Source organism: Grus americana, chromosome 1 (genome assembly GCF_028858705.1).
Source record: "Grus americana isolate bGruAme1 chromosome 1, bGruAme1.mat, whole genome shotgun sequence".
Taxonomy (NCBI): domain Eukaryota; kingdom Metazoa; phylum Chordata; class Aves; order Gruiformes; family Gruidae; genus Grus; species Grus americana.
The window spans coordinates 19,238,945-19,261,344 of NC_072852.1; the positions used below are offsets into that span (position 1 = coordinate 19,238,945).

Below are 22,400 nucleotides of genomic sequence, written 5' to 3' on the forward strand. Positions count from 1 at the left end.
AGTATCCAAATGCCGTTTTAACCAATATTCTTATTCAATGAAAAAATAATATACATTTTTACTTTTATTTCCAAGTTCATTCTCCAACATTTAAGAAAAAAGAGAAAACAAAGTGTAACAATCTTCATGTTTTAATCTAACATATTTCAGACAGCTGTAATTTTTTGCATTTACTGCTGCTGAACGAGATTTATCTTACTTCTTTGCTGTCACAAAAAGTTCATGAGTTTCAGTTGAGATTGACTAGATATGCAGCAATTGATAACTGCCTGAATATAGAGTGAATGCCTGAAAAGAAAGTATAGAAAGTGAAGCTGATTTTTTATAGGAAAGTATCTATATATGATGTTGAACCAGGTGAGAAGCTTAGTGACAAAACCAATCTAGTTGCAGTATTTAGCAGAAAATAACCTGTGGTGTTCTGAAACACTACTCAGTTAAACAGTCTTAAATTGGACTATACTGATGATGAATAGAGACTTTATTCATTTTTGCTAATAACTGGAAATCCATTGCAAATTGCTCTGTCTTACAAAACAGTTAAGAACACTTTGGTGGGTAGCTTGGCGTCGTGTTGATATAACTTCTGCCTGCCTGAAACACCTCAGAACTGTTTGTATGAACCCCCCTTGGCGAGACTCCATTTGTTCTCCAGTTCAAATGGTGTTACCCGGGAAAGCAGCTCTTACCGTGTGCTGAGCACCGTCAGTTCCTATTAACTTCAGTTTAAGTGAAGGGGCACAGCCCTTCTGAGGAGATGCAAAGTAGTGTCAGCTCAGATTCTTAGGATGAAATTCAGTTCTTTGCAGAAAGTCTGCACAAAGCCTATGTATCATTTAAGTGCCACTTAATTCTTTATAATGGAGCTTGGAGTGGGTTTGAAGAATCTGATAGGCTTTTTGCTGTCTTGTCTGCAGAGGGCTGAATTTCACCCCTGGTGAATATACACAGTAAAAAGGCAACTATACTGCCTCAGGAAATACATTGTGTTCCTTTGCTTTGACTAGTGTAACTCAGTTTCAATTACTGATAGAAATTCCTGATATTATGCTGATAAAATAGTTGTATACTTCGCTCCCTACATTATGTATTTAGCTTCACCGCGATACTCTACTATAATGGGCAAACTGAAAAGTGAAGAGGCAAAACCAGATGTAATCGCACAGGCACGACTACGGCCTTCCTTTCCCAACTGTGGCTCCATGTGTTCCACAGAACAACGGGTCTATACCGGCTTCAATGTGTACCTGAGCGTGAGGGTGCCCGCCTGGCCTGCCTCTGCCCGGTGGCCCAGCAAGCAAGGCCTGTTGCGACGGGAATGCGAGTGTGTGTGCGTGTGCGTGTGTGTGTGTGAAAAAAAAGCGAGGGTCGGGGTGAAAAGCTGGATCAAACAGGGATGAAGATCTGCAACGGGGGAGATACCCCGGGGACAAACGGGGTGGGCAGGCGGGTGGGTGCTGCCCGCTCCGCGCAGGCCGGGCAGCGCTGCCTCCCCCGGAGCGCCCCGGGGCGCTGCCCCCCGCGGGCAGGGACGGGACGGGAGGGGACAGGACGGGACGGGACGGGACGGGAGGGGACGGGACAGGACGGAGCGGGAGGGGGCGGGACCCGCACCGGAGTGTGCCCGGCACCGCCGGGGCTGCCTCACCGCGGGGGCAGCGGGGGCGTCCCTGGAGCCGGAGCGCCCGCCTGTGCCCGGGGGGTGCCGGGGGGCACCCGCACGGCCGGGGAGGGAAGGGGAGAGCGGGGTGCGTGTGCATGTGTGTGTGAGAAGGGATGAGTTCTGAGGGGGTGTTTAGCAATTTCCAAGTGATTATGAACATTTCATGTCTAGTGCTACGGTTTACTTTTTTGCATCACTGTATTGATCCTGCATGTATAGTTCATTGTTGCCGGTTATGTGTCATTAATAAATTAATAAACCGTTTTGATATTGATTTGCTTTAAACCGTGCGAGCCAAGTAGTTTTTCCCTGCGAAATAAGTTACTCGGATTCTCAAGGCCTAAATGCATGAGCTAGTCTATACACTTAACACAGAAATGTTTTAGGCTTTATGTTCTGTAAAATACTCTTGGTCTGTTCTAAATTCGTGTGGATATAGCCAATACCCAGAGCAAGGATTCCATATTTTTGTGATATTACCTATAGCTGCATTCTGAGATAGCAACCAAGCAAACACTAAGAGTAATTCACAGAGGAGAGAAATATTTTTTTAAAGATTAGTTTAAATTATATTTCCAGGAAAACCTCCCACCAGAGAAAGTAGAGGCAATCTACTACATATTTTTGAGTTTAACTGACTGTTCAGTCTTTCGGTGATCCTTCATATTGTTGAAGCATTGATAGAAATAGCCATTTCGATATGTGAATTGCAAGATATATGCATGCAAATGGGTAAGATTTGGTGTTAACATTTTACTGAGCTTTTTCTGTAAAGCTTGCAACTGGATGCATCCCTTCACTCTGGAAGGATGAGGCTGTTATCTGTTACGTAGGAGATGTCAGCCTTGAAAACTGGTATGATCCAGTTCTCAGTAGAGCAGTACCTATGGACCCCAAGCACAATGCAGGTTTCTGTATATTACACGCTGTAAAAACTTAGTGGATTTGCTTCAAAAAATTGTAGTTATGAAAATTGTTTGGGAATCATTCCTCCAGCGATATATATATTGCCTAATGAACGGTGCAAATTCCTATGTAGACATTTGGGAGCTAAAGTGTTTTTTATAATGAAAATCTTAATATGAATTTCAGATTGAGCTTCCACTGAAAGAAATCAGTGTTCGTTATATTGCTAGAGCTTACCAACAATTGTACCGGGACTGAGGACACAAGTTGTTTCATGTCAAAATATTGGAAAGGATTTTATTAAAAGACTTTAAATTACACTTCTATTTCTTACTATAATCCAGTGGCACTGGGAATTGTATTCTTAAGTAGTTCCAGACAGAGGAAGTCAGGGGCATAGGAAGGCTGAGTCACACATTCAGGTGAGCATAAAGAACTGCAACTGCCACTGCGTATGAATGCCTGCTTTTAAGTTCTTTGGACCCAAAATTAATTTGGAGCATCATAAGCTATCTTGCTAAGTATTTCTCCTGTAGTTCTCTTTTTGTTGGGCTCATGATTGTTGAGGATATATTGTGTGTATTGGTGTCACACATCACCATAGAAGAAGGTGTGATCTGTGTCCCTGTATATGGAACTTGTTCTGCCCTTGAATCCTAGGACACTTATATACAAATTAAGGGGGTGAAGCTTTCCTATAGTCTAGCCCAGGATTGCTGAGATAATCTCTAAAGGAACTGAGGACCATTTTCTGTGGACTGCAAGCCTTACAGTCTGAGCAAAAGATGATAGATTGTTTGGTGGGGGCTTACCTTGTTTAGCATGCACATAAGGCACCATGCAAGTGTGTGCATCTCCTGATATGTATTTTATAAAAAGTATGCCAAACTAACACTCCACCCTACAATTTTGCCTACGGGGGAGAGTGAAAGAATAATGAAATGTTAGGTATTAGTCATATTCCTTAATATGCTATGAGAAGGAACACAAATACAACAGAGGTGAACTCAAAAGAAGTAGTAGTATAATCCAGAAGGAAGTCTACAGGAATTAAAGCCCCTTTTCTCCCTTGAAGAAAAATCTCTCCCTGCAGCTCCTCTGCATTTACTTTAATGCAGTCAGAGCTCTGTTGGTCCAAGACTACTTGCTCTGTGACCTTGAGGAGATTTGCAGAACCAGCTTACCAGAGATGCAAGCATTAAAAGGAGCCACAAAGCGCGCAAAGCACCACCTTTCAGACAGTTAGGGACCTTCCTGACTAGACTTCCTTTCCCTTGTAGTAATAGGGCAATAGGGTGTTTGTACCAGTCTTTTCCCTCTATTTACTGTCTCCTTCCCCGTGATTTCCCAACCTTTAGTTCATTCAACACCTGTCCTTCTTGTGTTCCTAGTTCCTGCCCCTAACTATGCCCCTACCATTGCAAGTATCAGAGTTTCAGAATTGTTGTCACTATGTTGACCCCTCTGCCTGTTTATTATAGCTTTTCTCCCTCCGCTGTTTGTCTCATGTCTATTTACACTGTAAGCACTTCAGGATAAGGAGTATCTGCTCAGGTTTATACCAAGTCTAACACAATGGATCCTAGCTGTAGGTCACTTTTAGACTACCATAATAATTAGTTAGGAGGGTAAGTCTTCAGTTGTCAGCCTTCCCACTCCCCCCCCCCCAAAAAAAAAAAAAAATATTCCTTGACTGTAAGGAGCATGGAATTAGAAAATTAGCTAACTTTTATGTTCTTTCAATTTACAACAGAGCTAGCTGTCTTTTGTTTGATCGTTGGTTTTTAAGTTCTATTTTTATTATGAAATTTGTTGGCACAGCAGGTGTTGTAAATAATTTTGTAAATCGCCTAGGGCTGTCTACATCATAACCTATGACTGCATTATCAGATGATGAAAATAGACAACTCAAATGAGAAAGTGTTTAGAGATAAGTGAAATGTGAATTCTCCTGCCAATTGGTTTTGGTTGTTGTTTTTTGTTTTTTTCTTTTCTGTTCCATAGCACGAATTATCAAAACAAAACAGTGGTGTGAAATGCTTCCATGTTTAGAAGGAGAAGGCTGTGATTTGCTAATCAATAAATCAGGCTGGACCTGTACACAACCAGGAGGACGGATAAAGACAACCACGGTAGGTCACTTCTCTGTTCTCTATTTCTTCAGTTTCTCATTCACTTTAGTTTATTGAAAAACAAAGAGTGAGATTTCTAATTGTTTTTCAGCATAGATACATAAAGTCTATTGCCTTATAATTAAGCTATATGCCCAAGTGTGCTTACTGAAATTCACAGCAGTGTTATCACAAAGACAGGAAAAATGTGTAATTCCCAGTTACTAAGAGTGGAAACTATATCAAGGTTTTGTTAAAAGGTACCAGTGGTTTAACTAACATTTGTATTCAGTCTGAAGACAGTATCTCATTGCTTCACTGTACAAGAATTTTCTTATGCTGAGGAAATGTAGGGTATAACACATGGTCTAGCAGGGCAAAAAGAAAGTTTTCATTGGGAAGTGGGGAGAAATTATTTTTGCTATTCCCACTGTACTGGAAAAGCAAGTCGCACAGACCTTTAGTTTTCAATGAGACAATCAGTGAGACCTATAGAAAACATAGTAAAAGATCCCTTTTTTCAGCTTCTTTTTGGTCCTTGTTTGCTGATAAACCCCTCAACTCTCTGATTTGGCGTCTTGGGGCATATGCTTGTAGTGAAGCTGAGAGTATATATGGCAGTAATAGTTTCTAGGGCGTGTAATATATCAGATTTCTAGAAAATGTTCTCAAATGCCAATAATTCTTTGACTTCAAAAATGGAAAAAATCTGAAGAGATATAATAGAGCAATATTCTGATAGCTTGCTAGACCTCTTGAAATGATTTTTCCCTCCTATAATCTTTTTTTAGATTTACATGGAGCTTGAGTGTAATTTAAGTAAGTGCAATTTTAAGAATATTTAGTCTTAAAAGTACTTATCAGTGAGGACTAAATTAAGGCCCGTCATCCCCTGTACAATTTCTCTGTCTGAGCAGGAGACAGACACCAGCACAAAACCTTTTATTGTTTCAGAATAACAATATTTTGGAAAATTAACATGTTTTTCACTTTTTAAAAAAAAAGAATGAAGATTTGATAGTGCTTTATGAGATACCTACAAAACAAACTTTATTAATTGTGATCACTGCTTTGATGCTCCTGTATTTACTAGACATAATATTCATTATGGATAGGGCTATAAAGCTTAACTCAGTCTCTGAGGTCTTACTTAAATGTTGTTTGTCTTTAGATCTTTTGCATTCAAGTTATCATAGAATCATAGAATCATAGAATGGTTTGGGTTGGAAGGGACCTTAAAGATCATCTAATTCCAACCCCCCTGCTGTGGGCAGGGACACCCTCCACTAGATCACGTTGCCCAAAGCCTCATCCAACCTGGTCTTAAACACTTCCAGGGAGAGGGCATCCACAACCTCTCTGGGCAACCTGTTCCAGTGCCTCACCACTCTAACAGGAAAGAATTTCTTTCTAACATCTAGTCTAAATCGACCCTCCTTCAGCTTAAACCCATTACCCCTTGTCCTGTCACTACACTCCCTGATAAACAGTCCCTCACCATCTTTCCTGTAGGCCCCTTCAGGTACTGGTAAGCCGCAATTAGATCTCCCCGGAGCCTTCTCTTCTCCAGGCTGAACAACCCCAACTCTCTCAGCCTGTCCTCATAGGAGAGGTGCTCCAGCCCTCTGATCAGCTTCGTGGCCCTCCTCTGGACTCTCTCCAACAGCTCCACGTCTCTCCTGTACTGGGGCCCCCAGAGCTGGATGCAGTACTCCAGGTGGGGTCTCACAAGAGTGGAGTAGAGGGTCAGGATCACCTCCCTCGACCTACTTGTCCCACCTCTTTTGATGCAGCCCAGGACACGGTTGGCTTTCTGGGCTGCAAGTGCACACTGCCGGCTCATGTTGAGCTTCTCATCAGTCAATACCCCCAAGTCCTTCTCCTCGGGGCTGCTTTCAATCCATTCCTCGCCCAGCCTGTAGGTGTGCTTGGGATTGCACCAACCCACATGCAGGACCTTGCACTTGGCCTTGTTGAACTTCATGCGGTTTGCACGGGCCCACCTCTCCAGCCTGTCAAGGTCCCTCTGGATGGCATCCCTTCCCTCCAGCGTGTTGACCACACCACACAGCTTGGTGTCGTCGGCAAACTTGCTGAGGGTGCACTCGATCCCATTGTCCATGTCGCTGACAAAGATGTTAAGCAGTGCCGGTCCCAGTACCGACCCCTGAGGAACACCACTCATCACCATTCTCCACTTGGACATTGAGCCGTTGACCACAACTCTTTGAGTGCGACCATCCAGCCAATTCCTTATCCACCGAGTGGTCCATCCATCGAATCCCTGTCTCTCCAATTTAGAGACAAGGATGTCATGCGGGACAGTGTCAAATGCCTTGCACAAGTCCAGGTAGATGATGTCAGTTGCCCTTCCCTTCTCCACCAATGCTGTAACCCCATCATAGAAGGCCCCCAAATTTGTCAGGCATGATTTGCCCTTAGTGAAGCCGTGTTGGCTGTCACCAATCACCTCCTTGTTTTCCATGTGCCTGAGCATAGTCTCCAGGAGGATCTGATCCATGATCTTGCCAGGCACAGAGGTGAGACTGACCGGCCTGTAGTTCCCTGGGTCTTCCTTTTTACCCTTCCTAAAAATGGGGGTTATGTTCCCCCTCTTTCAGTCGGTGGGAACTTCGCTGGACTGCCAGGACTTCTCAAATATGATGGAGAGTGGCCTGGCCACTTCATCCGCCAGTTCCCTCAAGACCCGTGGATGCAACTCATCAGGTCCCATGGACTTGTGCACCTTCAGGTTCCTCAGATATTCTCAAACCTGATCTTCTCCTACAGTGGGCATTCTGCATTCTCCCAGTCCCTGCCTTCTGTGACCTGGGCAGTGTGGCTCAAGCATTTGCCAGTGAAGACTGAGGCAAAGAAGTCATTGAAGAACCTCAGCCTTCTCCATATCCTGGGTAACCAGGGCACCCGTTTCATTCCGGAGGGGACCCACATTTTCCCTCGTCCTCCTCTTATCACTGACCTACCTATAGAAGCTTTTCTTGTTGTCCTTGACATCCCTGGCCAGACTAATTTCTATCAGGGCTTTGGCTTTCCTAACCTAATCCCTGGCTGCTTGGACAGTTTCTCTGTATTCCTCCCAGGCTACCTGCTATTGCTTCCACCCTCTGTAGGCTTCCTCTTTTTGTTTGACTTTGCCCAGGAGCTCCTTGTTCATCCACGGGGGCCTCTTGGTGTTTTTGCTTGACTTCCTCTTTGTTGGGATGCATCGCTCCTGAGCTTGGAGGAGGTGACCCTTGAATATTAGCCAGCTGTCTTGGGCCCCTCTTCCTTCCAGGGCTTTGTCCCATGGTACTCTACCAAGCAGATCTCTGAAGAGGCCAAAGTCTGCTAACCTGAAGTCCAGAGTAGTGACCTTGCTGTACACCCTCCTCGCTGCCCTGAGGATCCTGAATTCCACCATTTCGTCGTCACTGCAGCCAAGGCTACCCTTGAGCTTGACATCCCTTACCAGGCCCTCCTTATTGGTGAGAATAAGGTCCAGCATGGCACCTCTCCTCGTGGGCTCCTTTATCACTTGGAGGAGAAAATTTTCATCGACACATTCCAGGAACTTCCTGGATTGCTTGCGCTCAGCTGCGTTGTCCCTCCAGCAGATGTCAGGGTGGTTGAAGTCCCCCATAAAGACCAGGGCTTGTGAGCGTGAGGCTGCTCCTATCTGCCTATAGGGGGCTTCATCTGCTCGGTCTCCCTGGTCAGGTGGCCTGTAGCAGACCTCCACTATGATGTCCACTGCCCCAGTGCTCCCTTTAATCCTGACCCATAGGCTCTCAGTTGGCTCCTCATCCTTCCCCAGGTGGAGCTCCATGCACTCCAGGTGGTCATTGATGTAGAGGACAATGCCCCCTCCTTGCCTGCCCTGCCTGTCCTGCCTGTCCTTCCTAAAAAGCCTGTACCCTTCCATCCCAACACTCCAGTCATAGGAGCCATCCCACCACGTCTCTGTAATGCCAATAAGGTCATAGCCTTGCAGGCACACACACGTCTCCAGCTCCTCTTGTTTATTCCCCATGCTCCGTGCGTTCGCGTAGAGGCATTTCAGTTGTGCCCCCGATGAGGCTGACCTATTGGCTGGGGTGGCTGGGACTCTTTTGATGTATTCTCCCAGTGTTACCTCGTTGGTTCCTGTTGCATCCGGAGCCCCCAGCTCGTCTCCTCTAGGCTTCAAGCGTGCTGTAGTGCATCCAGCACGTCTCTGAGCAGTAGGCCGAGGGCCCTCGCCAAGCGCCCCGTCCTTCCAGCGTGGGCACATCATCCCACAACATGTTGCTGGCAAGCCCCTCCCCCTTCGAGCCTAGTTTAAAGCTCTGTGAGAGTGACATAAAAAAAAAAAAACAACCCAAAAAACAAAGGAAGGAAATATGTTTTTGAAACATTAATGCCAACTTCCAAGGGCAAGGAGACCTAAAACAGCAATTTTGTCATGCATGAAATATTATCTTAAACCTTGTTAATTCGAGGATATTTCCTGTATCCAAGGTAAACAGAAAATCCATGTACTGTGCCAGCTGTCATTATAGATCTTTACTTGATGTTTTATGCTAATGGCATGATTGAGTAATGCAAAGTAAGCAGAGGATCTATCCTTCAGTATCTATCTTTAATGAAGTGATTCAGATACCCTTTCAGATTAAACACCAGAAGCCTGATTCTGAACTCTTACTTGTCTGAGTAGCTCTTTAATGCTATTGACATGAATGGAATGACTCATGATTTTGATTAACATAAATGAAACCATAATCATGGCCCATCAGTAAAATTAAGGTGACGGCAAGTGTAATACTATATACCAGACTTTCCCCCACACAGAGACATCATTGTCATTGGTGAGGAGAGATTCTGCCAGAGAAGCAACGGTAGAACAGTTCTGAGCATAAGCCCTCATCTAACATCAAGCAGTCTTCAACAGTTGGTATCACACATGCAGACACACAACAAACACACAGTGCTTTTCAGTCAAGCCAGACTAGCAACTCAGAATACTTAAAGAAGCACTGAATACAAAAGGGGAAGTGGGAAAAAAGGAAAGAAAAATAAATAAATAAAATAAAATAAAATAAAATAAACAAGAAACCCCAATCTATGATACAGTTTTACTAAAATATTAAGAATAAAAAAATACATTCATTTATTCTTTAGCCACTTGGTTGGAGGGTAAGCTTTGGGCAATGGTAATAGGTTTGGGAACTATGTCTTAGGATGAGTCTATGAAGTGCACGACTGTGATTAAAAGAAAAGACATTTTCTAACAGAAACACCAAGACGCATTATTTACTGTAGGAGTACTCTTAGTTCAACAGCTGCTGATGCAGTCAAGTAATTTCTATTTCTGCTCCTAATCAACACACCTGAGTTACCAGACCCATCATGGCATCTAAGTGTAACACGAAGGATTTCTGGCTGGAAAGGGCCAGAAAAATGGCCACCAGGTAGTATGGCAAAATGAATGTCCAAACATATTGGGTAATTATTATACACTAAAAGTCTTTTATTAAGTAGAAATAATTCTTTACCATATCTCCAGCAACAGCCAGATTAGGTCCTTAATTTTTTAACTATCAATTTTGTCAACACACATTTGTAATGTAATATTTGCAGGCCTTTCCTGCTAATATTAGTTTGTATCTTGAAGATGCTCGGCAGTAGGTCTTGATTATCATAGCGGTGGTAGATCATATAACAGAAATATCACTGGTAAATGCTGAGACAATAATTTGCTACCCATACTAAAGCCAGAACAGTATTGAACTCTGACAGACTGAGACCAGCTGTTGCGATAATACCAGTTTTCACGTTGATTCCAGGAGGTTGTGTAGAAGTGTAACTTTTTAAGTACTGGGTTTAGAAGTAGCACGTGGAAAGGTAGAACTAATAGAGATCTCATGTAGGACATGAGTTCCTTCTTATGTGAGAATATTCTTTAGGGCTCACAGCTAAATATGTTTCTACCAAAAAAAGGAAGAAATAGGATTCGTTTTCTGTTTAACATTTTTCCTATGAAAATACCAAGCAAACAGCAAATGAAAATACCCATTGCTCCAAAGCAAAAGTGTGATTTCTGTGAATTGTTTGGGAAGTGATGCTGCTACTTTATGCTTTGTGTCAAAATTGTTTAGACTTTCTATGCAGAGCCAGATTTTTTCACTGCCTGGCACTTTTTGTGATCACCTCTGGAAATAATGCAACCAAATCAGAATTCTCTCCTCACATGGGTAGCAGTGTTTGATATCCATTTTGTGCTCACTTTGCACAGCTATAAATGACTACACAAGGTGCAAGGCAAAGGAAAATCAGACTCAAAGTATACTCTAAATGGATCTGGATGTCACTTCTGCCCTGTCATCCTTTCTACAAGGTGTGAATGAACCAAAGATTTTTCATCTGCTGAGAGGCTTTTAGAATTGAGGATTGACTGGGCTAACTGCCAATCTATGTATTAAGCAGCTGACTGTCAATACAAGGAAACAATATGGCAACTTGTAAAAGAAGATAGCAAGACAATACTACACAATTGTTAGCACTTTCGACGTACTAAGTACTTTCATATAACAAATGTCCTTACAGTCACTTTAAAATCACCTGCCTTAAAAATTTCTTCTCCTTTTGCTATTCTCATTACTCTTTCGAGTCTTTAAAAGATGAAGCTATATGATTTTTAAAATAGTATGCAGTTTCAATAGTGCCAGAAGATATGCCTTTTTTTTTTTTTTTAAGATATTGCTGAAGGGCCTGTCCATTTTATATTTCAAGTATAAAATTTGCCAGCGTATAGATGAGAAGATACACAATGTATTGGATTTACAAGGGAGATTAATTTTAGCACCAAAGTGTATATATGTTGTCAATGATCCATCACTACCTAATTGTTACTTAATTAATTCCTTCTTCTACATGATGTGATTTCAATGCATGGAGCTTAACAGAACATTCATGCGCCAGTTCCTCGGTAGCTAACCTTTTAAAACCTTTGCGATTTTACTGCTAAATTAGCTGAAGTGGGAAATTAAGGAGTATAAAGAAGCTAAAAGAGAGCTCACAGTGGATAAAAGGTGTAATTACTCTGACATGGAGCTCAGTGCTTAGCTAGTAAAATTTACTAAGGATGTAGCTTCACCAAGGGACGTGACTTTCTTAATAGAGTTTACTTACACACAGAGCAACTTAACATTCCTCACCATTAATATAAATGACATGCTGGCTGGGTTGGAAAGGCAATGTGTTCCTTACCCTGAAAAATACAATAGCTGTTTGTATTGGCTGCCATTTAAATCAAGATTTTTCTGCAGAGCTTTGTCATACACGTACGTATGATAAAGGTAACTCAGATAAAATGTACTGGTTTGCTTTTCATCACTGACTTATGAGCAATGTGTTCTCATTCATACCATTACATTCAAAGTAAAAAAAAAAATATATATATATGTTACATATTTGTAACATACTTGAGAATTTACTTTTTTTTAGACTGAAGACCAGCTGGAAATGTCCTGAGGCCATGGTCTAGTGGTCTGAGCTTGGGGCTGGGAGCCAGAAACTCCTGAGCTCTAATCCCGGCTCTGACAGTGACTCCCTCTGTGGCCTTGGGTAAGTCACTGAACCTCTCTGCCTCAGTTTCCCCAGCAGTAAAAATAAGATTAACAATCCTTAGCTACCTGCCTTAGTGAATTTGGGAGTCCTGAGCTAATACATGAAGAGGTTTAGAAATTCAGAGTAACTTAAAAAGAAAACTACTGTTATTTATAAATGTCCTTATTGGTGATATTCATGTTGTTGTTAGATATTCACATAACCGTGGCATTCCTGTACTTAGCCTCACCTACATTCCAGCTCTGAGTGTTTCTAAATGTGCATTTCACATCTCCACAGGTCAGTTGATTTTATTCGTTTAAACTGGTTTTGGAAGTTTTTTGACATCCCAGCAGTTCCAGTTCCGTGTCATTCCAGGACACAATACCCACCAAAATAAGCTTTCAGGCAGCACCATATTAGAGCAGTAGAATGATGCAGGCATGCATGCCATGCCAAATTAAGTTTCCCTCTTCCCCTTTGTCAGAAGTGCTCAACTTATGAAATGGATGATACATTAACTCCACTTGTCAGCAGTTCATCTACCCAGTTTCCTCACTGTCCTAACTGTAACAGGAACATTACATACACACCAAGATTACAGAGGATATTTTTCAAGAGGCTGGTGTATCCCCTCATCCCAGTCCAAAGAATAGCTTTTAGAAAGCAGCAGGAAGTTATGAACCTGAATTTTCCATCATTCATAGCCAATACTATTGGGGAATCAGAATCTTTAGCTATTTTTAGGCCATGGGACCAGGAGTACATCCTCGCTTCAAAGTCCATATGCATGCACAATTGTGAGTCCCAATGTCTTCTCTGTCTTCTCTTCTTCTGTGTGGCCCCCTTAATGATGGCGTGCCTGCCACTGCCTTGTGAGAGATCTTAGCAGCAGCAGAAAGGGCTCTCACAGACTCACTTATGTGGTGAAATAGATCAATAACTCAACCTGATTCTCTTGCAGATCATCCTCAGACATGCTCACTCTGAATTTCTTGTTGGATTTCTAGAAATCTGGCTTAAGAAAATCACTATCCTTATTGTCACTAAGAACTATCTGTATTCTTAACTCCTGCTGTCAGCCAGTTAGAGGTTCATGAGCTCCGAAACCATAGCTTCATCAAGCATTATGCATCCAAAGTCCTCTAAAACTAACTCAGGTCTCAGTAGGGTGGTCCTGAAATTGCTATTTGAATAAAGTTTTCTGAGACCACTACCACATAATTGGATGCTAGCCTGAAATACCTTTTATATGTTAAAACATTTATAAGTTCTACCTTTTATATTTATATACCAAGTTGAGAAAGAGTAGAACATGAACACCTTCTGCAGAATGTCTTCTGCAGATATTATTAAGATCAAAAAGTCATGATATTTGGATGTGTGACTGTACATATGAACTACCAGAACTAGGTTACTCATAATTAATATCTCATTCTAATGTAACTGCATATCTACAGGATCAGTCCTAGTCATGGTCCAGTGCTTTAACTGACCCTTCTAATATTTTTGTATTAATTTGATATTCTTCTCAGTAGTACTAGCATTAAGTATGAGAGAAAATACCAATTCTTGACACATCATAGCCATGTGCTTCAGTGTACACTCTATAGATTTGTACTCCAAGATTCAACCTGTTGTTTATTTCCATGGCTTGCAAGAGATTTTTATGCTCTGAGCAGAGTTTCCATTGCTCTAATTGTCTACAAAAGGCAATATAATTTACAGATGGGTCATCAATGTAGTACTGGAACTAGATTCCTTTCTGTTAATTTTGAAGCAAGTTAGCATGTGAGTTAGATGTCTTAACTCTCTGAGAGGTTAAAAGTCGTGTTTCTAATTCTTGTGTTAGAAAAGAATAGTAGCTCAAGACAAGCTTACAAGTAGACTGGCGGGATGGTCTTTGTGGCCCCATGTCTTAAGTCCTTCACGTACTGAGGAAGCTAAATAGAAATAAAATCCTCATGAAGCTGAAGAACCTAACCAGAGTGGGGCCATGCTATTCTTCGTAATATGCAAGTTCTCTTGCATATTAGTACTGCTTCAACTAGTACAGTCTTTTCAAAGCCATGCACTCCTTTGTCGTACCAATGTACTGAAACCCACCCATTCTGTTCGCCATCATCCTTATCAAAATACACTTCTTTGTGGCAAATAACTGATCTTCAAGTCCTAAATCCAAAATGCTAGCAAAGGTTTTGTGATATTCGTAGACTTCATATCGAAAGGAGCTGGCAGAAACTTGAAGAACCCCTTTAAAGCGATTAGGTGCCTTCCTCTGCCCTGAATGCTGAGTACTGGTTCTACTGACGTTCAGTGATTCAAACTGCCTGAAAAGAAACCATAGTTTTCTCCAAGAATAACTTGGAGTAAAATGTCTAAGTTGAAATAATGATTTGTTAACATCTCAGATAATTCCATGGAAGAAAATAGGGAAACATAGGTTTTGTTTTTCTCTTTCAGAACATGTATTTTCAGATTTTAATGGGGAATTGTAATAGCCTCACATTTCATTGTGCTTTATAAAGTTACAGAAAATATGAATGCCTATTTCTGCATGGGCTAGTTTAAAGAAATTGCAATTTCTGAGCAAATAAATAAGCAAACTCAATTTCCAGATAGATAAGATTTCTAGAGGTATCTTTTCTTTCAGGAATCCTTTTTCTCAATTCATATTCATATTGGGAGGTTGCTTTTAGAGTTCAGTCCCGTCTTAGCATGCTAACTTAGGGACTGGACAGATTTAGATTGTGAGGTAAAACTTCCTTATTGATTAATGCTTAGGATTTTTTTTTTTTTCTATATCTCAAACCAGTTCACTGTAAAATGAGCTACATTCTGATCCATTTGAGGTCTGAACTGTCACTTTGAGTAAGTAAACAAAAGCAGATTCTACCCCAGGCAATAATAATAAGTTTCCAATCATCTATTTCATAGTTTTCTGGAATAAATTTTGTTTTCAGTTAAAAAAAACACCGCACACAACCCCCCCCCCCCAAAAAAAAAAAAACAAAACAAACAACAAAAATGACATGGGTTGGTTTTATTTTTTCTATGCTTTGAGAGCAGAATTCTGAAATGTAAATAAAACCACATCTGTAACTTGGGAAGTTCATTGACTACTATGTCATAGTGTGAACTCACCTAATAAATTGTGGACATCTAAAAATGTTCAAGTGTATGGAAAACTTTAAAAGCTGCATTTTAAGGAACGCCTAAATTGCTAAGTTGGTCCTAATTAAAAAAAAAACAACTTAATTTGAAACTCTTTCCAAATCCCATAATTTTGCAGTACATCAGTAAAAAATACATTTTTATTGGGGGTAGGATTCTCATTGATCTCCTCAAACACAGAAAAAAAAGAATCTGAGTTTTAAAAATGGAAGGCTCAAGGCATAGACAATTGAGATCTATAATGGATGATTCAAGTCTCTGCGTGGGAAAATTGCAGGCCCATCAAAGAGTGAATGTGAAGAGACTGATACTAGATCTCGTTACTATTGTTTAGCACTTTAGTCACCATTTACATTTAGGTAGGTCTTTCCAAATACTGAAATAGCATTGTAACTGGTCTAGAAATTACCATGTGAAGAATTAGTACATTAGTAAACTGAGATTGACAAAAAGGGAACAGGAAGATTTAAACCACATTCATATTAGTAATGGTAATACTGGGTCTTTTTGTGTTTTGACAATTCTTAACATAATAGATAAACATTCTAAATGGGATTTAGTTTCCTCAACTTATCACTTTAGTGAATTCAGATACTTAAGGTTATAGAAGATTTCTTGCAGAGGGTGAGCATAAATGACATAGAACCTATAGACCAGTGCCATTGTGGGGTGGCAGCGGTAAGCCATGCAGGAGATGCTAGTTCACTAGCTGCCTGTGTTAAGCAACTAAATCTCACTCCTCATCTGCTAAACCAGACAATTTGATACGGCACAGCCCACTCCTACTGTGTATGCTTCCTGATAGAGTGACACTGTCTGAAGGTTCTGATTTCTTGCATGAATATGAGAAAATCAATTTTCATTTAATAAGTGATTGCAAAGGGAGACTATCTGAGGAAACAACCCTGAAGATTATTTGTGCAATTTCTTGATTTATTGTAAGTAGCACAACACATTGTAAGAAGTGATTCAATAGATGCTATGTGCTATGTAGTTGAACTGAAGGGGACTACAGGATACATTGTATATGCGTAGCAAAAATAGATTTGATAATTCAAATGAGAAAGCAAGCTGGAAAAGACAACACAGAACTTGAGTATATAGTTTAAATCATGGGGGGTTTTGTGGGCACGTGCTGGAAAACTATGAAGGTTGGAAACTGGTATGTCACATCGATATCAAGAATTTAAACTTATGCTAAAATTATTACATATCCATTTCACACAGTGAGAATGTTCATGGTACAAGTGTTAGAAGATGAAGCTGTTGCACATGTATAACCATTTTGGAACATTTGTTTTTTAAGAATACCCCCAAAGATTTCTGTTAAATCATGCAAAGCAAGCTAGAATTCTTGAACTAAACAAAACAAGCAGTGAGTAAAGGAAATTAAATAGGTGTTATTGTACAAGGATTTTTATAATCCATTTCACACATTATTTCTTACTTGAAAATCATACTTGAAAATTAATTCAGGAAGGCCTGTCACATTGAAAACTGCCATTTCAACAAGGTACTGATGGAGGACCTGTGAACAGCACATAATAACAGTTAACAGGAGTGTATTGATCTAGGTCAAGGTGGCCCAGGAAGTGACAGATTTGTGAAAGGTCTAATGTTATTTTATTAAGAATGGTTTCAAAAGCATAAAAGATGTTAAGCTCTTAAGTGTATTGAAAATCTGTGGAAGGCAGGCACATAACAGACATTCCTGCTATATTTTCATTAAGCTCCAATACTTAGTAGCATTTTGTGGGCACACAAGTTTCTTTACCTTGGGGTAGACCTAAAGGATAAGGCTGCCTGTTTTTTGATCTAGTTAACTCCTGCCTGTGAGACTGTTCTCACCTTCTTCTCCTGTTCAATCGCATATGAGCAGGCTAGGGTATGCAGAAAGACGATTCAGTTTACAGAGTCATGGTAAAGAGGTAAACCTTGGGCTCTTCCTGTATTTCATTAGAGATTAGTAGTCTCATTACATGGCTGAGGTTGGAAGTGAACAAGACTGGCTCATCCTTGATCCAAATAAAACCGGGCAAGAGTGGGACAGTGAAATCAAACAGCAAAATATAGAAGAATAGGACCTTTTATTTCAACTGACAGTGCAGCTTCATTGTAGCCTAAACCAATCTAAATCCAGATTGCCCCAGTCCCATTCTCCCACCCCACTCTGGCTGTACATGCATGACCTCTGTTTTGGGCGGGCACTAAGTGCTTGTGGAAATGTCTGGGGTGCCAAAGAGGCATCACTTTTTGCCAGGTTAGTTTTCAACCACATCAGCTTCTGATTACAATACTGCAGATTAACCCAGAATAACCCAGATACAGAGCAGTTTAAATTATTCTAGGCCAAAACCTTTGGGGTATGTCTGCTTTTATTATGTAGTTCCAATGCCTGTTGGGCCATCAACAACTTCTGCTGGATACCTAGTTAGTTTTTTCAGCTAACATCATTGCTATTCTTCCCAATTTGCACTTACCAAAGAATTCTGAAAGTTGCCTCTGAGGTGCAGACAAAGCATATGAAATACATCCCTCATATGAAATACACTGGTGTACCCTATGCGAAGGGGATAAAATATTTGAAAGCCCGTGTCCTAAACTGTGGAGGGTGCTGTACTTTTCTGGAGTGGGGATTTTCAAGGTAGCCTCTCTACTCTCTAATAATATTCCCCATTTACATGAAAGCATTTGTAAGGACATACATCGCAATTCTAAATTTATATCCTGTCCCTTTGTGAATAATGTGGTAACAGATTGATTTCTGAAGAAATATTTATTCCTACTGGTGGATATTGGACATCTCTAGGTACAGTAAAGCAATCTGGATTTCACCTAAGACTGAAAGATATTCTCTTAAGGAAATAATTTTGGTGGTTGGAAAGGAAACAGGATGTTGCTGTGAGGAAACTGTTTTGGAGGAACATTCCTGAGACCTACCTGGACATGTGATAGTACAACCAAAAACAGTTTGCAAGGAGCCAGTTCTGACCAGTGAGTCATAAAAATAAAAGTGGGAGGGAGGGGAAGGGGGAAGCATGGTATCAGTGAAAATTGAGTATTTAATCTTTGTCAGTAGCTAAAAAGAAGTTGGCTGAGATCTGCAGGGCTTAAGTGTGTTGTAAATTTTGGAGGCCAAATGCAAATAATAAAGACCCTAAATCTTGCAATAGAGGCCAAATTTAGGAAGGTAATGCACTTAGGGAGGGAAGCATGTTGGCCCAGTATGGTGTTTCCTTTAGTGCTTGAGACCCATATCAACCCAGCAGAGATCAAGGAAAGAAGATAAGGACATTCACAGAGTATCTACAGAGCATCTAGAGCAGGTTGCCACACTACTCCATAAAACACACTGCCTGCCAGACTGGGGCATATCCCAGGTGCGGCCTCTTTGCAGTTCCTTTGGAAACTTTGATGCAGAAAGCAATTCAAGACTGATGGGTCCAGATGGTGAAAATAAGTAAAAAGGAACCTGAGTTTGTGGCCTAGGAAGAAGGGGACTCCTCTGAGCGAGAAGGAAGCATTGAGTGCTGATCTTACTGCTGGTTTGTTGGGGGGGTTTGTTTTATTTTTTTTTTCCATTGAATATGTGTAAGACCTGAGAGATGTACTCCTCTCCCTTGGTCATGTTTTTCTGCTGGATTCAGAGCTGTACAGGTGACTTAGGAATGATTTGAGCATTGGTAGCAGATTAGGAGTCCCCTGGGGACTCAGGCGTATTTTAGGTGCTGAAACACTCATTTCAAATAGTGTTAGAGCTTATTCAACTTGTTTCTCAAACTAAGGCATTTCTGAATATCTCTGGAACTTCTCCACAGGTGTTTGTGAATCTTCGTGTCCTGTTCTGTCTCCCTCCAAAACTATTTTACTTCAGTTTGCCTTGGGTGGAAGCTTGGTAACTGAAGTCTGACTAAGTTAAGACTGAAATGGAATTTAAAAGAAGGATACCTATAAAGATTGAGAGATCATGTAAAAATTCCTGAAGGAACTAAAGTGTAACTGATGATAGCTCCTGTGAAAATGTAGGTAAAACACATCCTAATCCCACAGGAAAATCAAAGAACAACCAAACACATGTAGAATTATCTGTGTAGAGTTACATAAAGCACAACAATTTGTTGAACTGACCGAAATGGTGGCTAATAGGGGAGACAGAGATGAAGCCAGTAACAATCCATGACTAATTCAACACTGTAAAATCATATAGGAAGAGGAAGCATATAAGGTGTCCTGCAGAGACAAAAGTATGGATAGAGAAAAATTTATGAGAAAAAAAAAAAAAGCAGCTCAGTCTATTAGGCTGTGGAGTAGTTTCTCAGGGCTGGAAACTCCAACAAATGTTCAGTTCAAAGCTAGCTTGCACAAAGGCCTAAAAAGAGTACTCTGGGGATTAATCTTCTATTGGTAGGATATGAAATAGATTAACTGATTGGTCTTTACCAACTCTAACACTCTGATTATTTTTTAACCATCTTTATAAAAACTGTAGTGGAATAACTCATAAACCATATGAGGGGAAGAGTTGTGATACTCTCAGATTGCTTTCAATCATCAGATAGACTTAATTTTTCTCACAGAGATTAGTTGCTGTTGAGCCAGACAGGCATTGGTCAAAGAAACTTGTCATTGAATTGTGCTGTGAAGTAATATTTCATCTTCTTTTATGTGACTGAAAGCGTATAGATGGATGGTAGGGTTCATTTCAGTATTGCATCAGTCTTATGTATCCTGTAGCCAGAATTAAGCCTTCAATAGAATAAGTCTATAATTATAGCAAGTTTGGACTTAGCAGTTAAAAATGAGCAGAGTCAAGTCTTTAAGTAGAAAGTTGAGGGTGTCTCCACTAAATTTCAGGAAACAGAATACACATTGATGTGGGAGATGTTCGCTTAAGGCAGAATGAACTCACTTTGTATATACTTGAAATCATTAACAATAATAAAATGACCAGCTGATTACTTTGAAATAAAGTGACAATCGGTAAATGTCCACAGAGGCCAGTATCCCTGAGGGCTGCTGCTGCTTCTTGTTCTTTTCCTTTTTCTTCCTACTTCTTTTCCTTTTTCTCCATGAAGACCTGAGAATCTCTTTTGAGAATGTTTTTTTCTCTTACAGAAGAATTCTTATTGTGGCTTATAAAGCCACAAAAAAAAAAAAAATTATACACTCTGTGGTGTGTCAATGTCAAATATGTAGAAAGAAAAAACATTGTCAGGGTTGTGGGAAGACTGATACTTAGTTCTTGTAACAGTAGAGGTAGCCTTCTGAATCCTTTTCCCTCTAGATAGCCCTTAAAGGAGTTTTGTGACCATTTGAAAGACGCTTTAGGCTCGATGGGGTGAGGTTGAATGGTGGTGTTTATTATGCACAATCACTGATATATTTTAATGAAGGATGGTATTTTGCAGACTTCTGAGGTGAATTCTTGTCTTCCTTGTGAAGTGAGTCATGCAATTGAAGGTGCATTTAGTGGTCTAGGTGATGTCTTAAGGAATGGTACAACCTCAGGTATGGGGATTACTATAGCCAAGAGGTGTGCAGGGCTGCTTTGTGTGAAGAGGGAACATCCTCCTTCTGTAACATCCTCTAGATGTTTGACACACAGCTCTAGTATGGGAAAGATCAGGTAAAGCCAATTATATGAGTTTTTCAATTTGTCTGTGGGACTTGACACACTTGGGGCTTGGACTAGGACATCAATTATATGATGAGATTTCTTTCTGAGAAATGCAAATTTTGAACTGAATTCATAATTAGCCTCAATGTCTGAGCCAAGGACATGAGCAAATGTGCCCAGCTTTACTATCCAGCCAGAGGAGTAGGTGCCTATCTAGATCTCCATCACGACATTGAATTTTCTGTCCTCAGTGGCTATGTAGACAGGTTAGGTATCTCTACAAGACAATTAAATCTCTCCAGGCTGTTTTTTATCCAATGCCAATATGAAAATGCATATATGTTTCATGGAGAGAGGTCTGTATTCTGTGTTCTGTTCCTTGATGAGTGTCACCTACTGGGCTGGGACAGACTATCCTGTCTGTTCTCCAAGGGACTTCAAGATTCACTACACAGCGGTTTGGCTTCTGGAAGAGGAATGAAAAATAGTCTGATTTGAGATATTTGCCTGGTGATTATGTCATTTTCCTGGAATGCTGGATCTGTGGATTCAATCACCTTTGCAATAAATAGGCCTAGATGCATCCTAGATGAATAGTCTAACTATTAGACTGATATGCAAATGATGGATGGCCCTGCAGTCATCATCCTTGGTTGAGGTACAGCCATGTCTTTCCTGACCCCTTCTGGTAGTTTAGCCAGACTTCATATTGTTATCTGCCTAAATCTGCAGGATAGCAGAGGGGCCTTAGTTTAGAAAGACAGATGTCCATCTCCTAGGAATACACACTTCTAAGTAAGCATTACCAATGAAATTTTGAATTTCATAAGATGTAAATTTCATGCTAACTTCAGAGATACCTAATAAATATAATTTGTAAAAGACATTCAAATCAAAAGATTAGATTTAGCAGGTTGTATTGGGTCTGGCTGAGATGGAGTTAATTCTCCCCACAGCAGCCCTCATGGTACTGTGCTGTGTATTGGTAGCTAGCAAAGTGTTGATAACACACCAGTGTTTTGGCTACTACTGAGTAGTGCCAGCACACATCAAGGCTGTCTTTCCAACATTTCTTTTTCCCCAGCAGCAGGCTGGGGGTGGGCAAGATCTTGGGAGGGGACACAGCCAGGACAGCTGACCCAAACTGACCAAAGGGATATTCCATACCATATGACATCTGCTCAGCAATAAGAAACTGAGAATAGGGGGAGGAACAGGGCGGGGACATTCGTTGTTTTTTTTACAATGTTTGTCTTCCGGAGTAAGGGGTACACATACTGAAGCCCTACTTCCCAGGAAGTGGCCGGACATCACCTGCTGATGGGAAGTAGAGAATAATCTTTTG

General features: G+C 40.8%; 1 protein-coding gene across 6 annotated transcripts in view; it reads left to right on the forward strand.

The window, feature by feature from the left end:
- TAFA5 (TAFA chemokine like family member 5) overlaps positions 1-22,400 on the forward strand; it is a 516,381-nt gene that overhangs the window by 350,470 nt on the left and 143,511 nt on the right. For 3 of the 6 annotated variants that reach the window (XR_008575469.1, XM_054813305.1, XM_054813304.1), the window contains exon 4: positions 4,574-4,701. The exons of 1 other annotated variant lie outside the window; for it this stretch is intronic. Coding sequence is in view for 2 of the 5 variants with exons in the window: in XM_054813305.1 (XP_054669280.1) it covers positions 4,574-4,701 (128 nt within the window). In the remaining 3 variants the exon portion in view is untranslated. Of the gene's footprint in view, positions 1-4,573; positions 4,702-12,162; positions 12,283-22,400 lie in introns of all 6 variants that reach the window. 2 more of the 6 variants (XR_008575467.1, XR_008575468.1) reach the window with 1 other exon arrangement.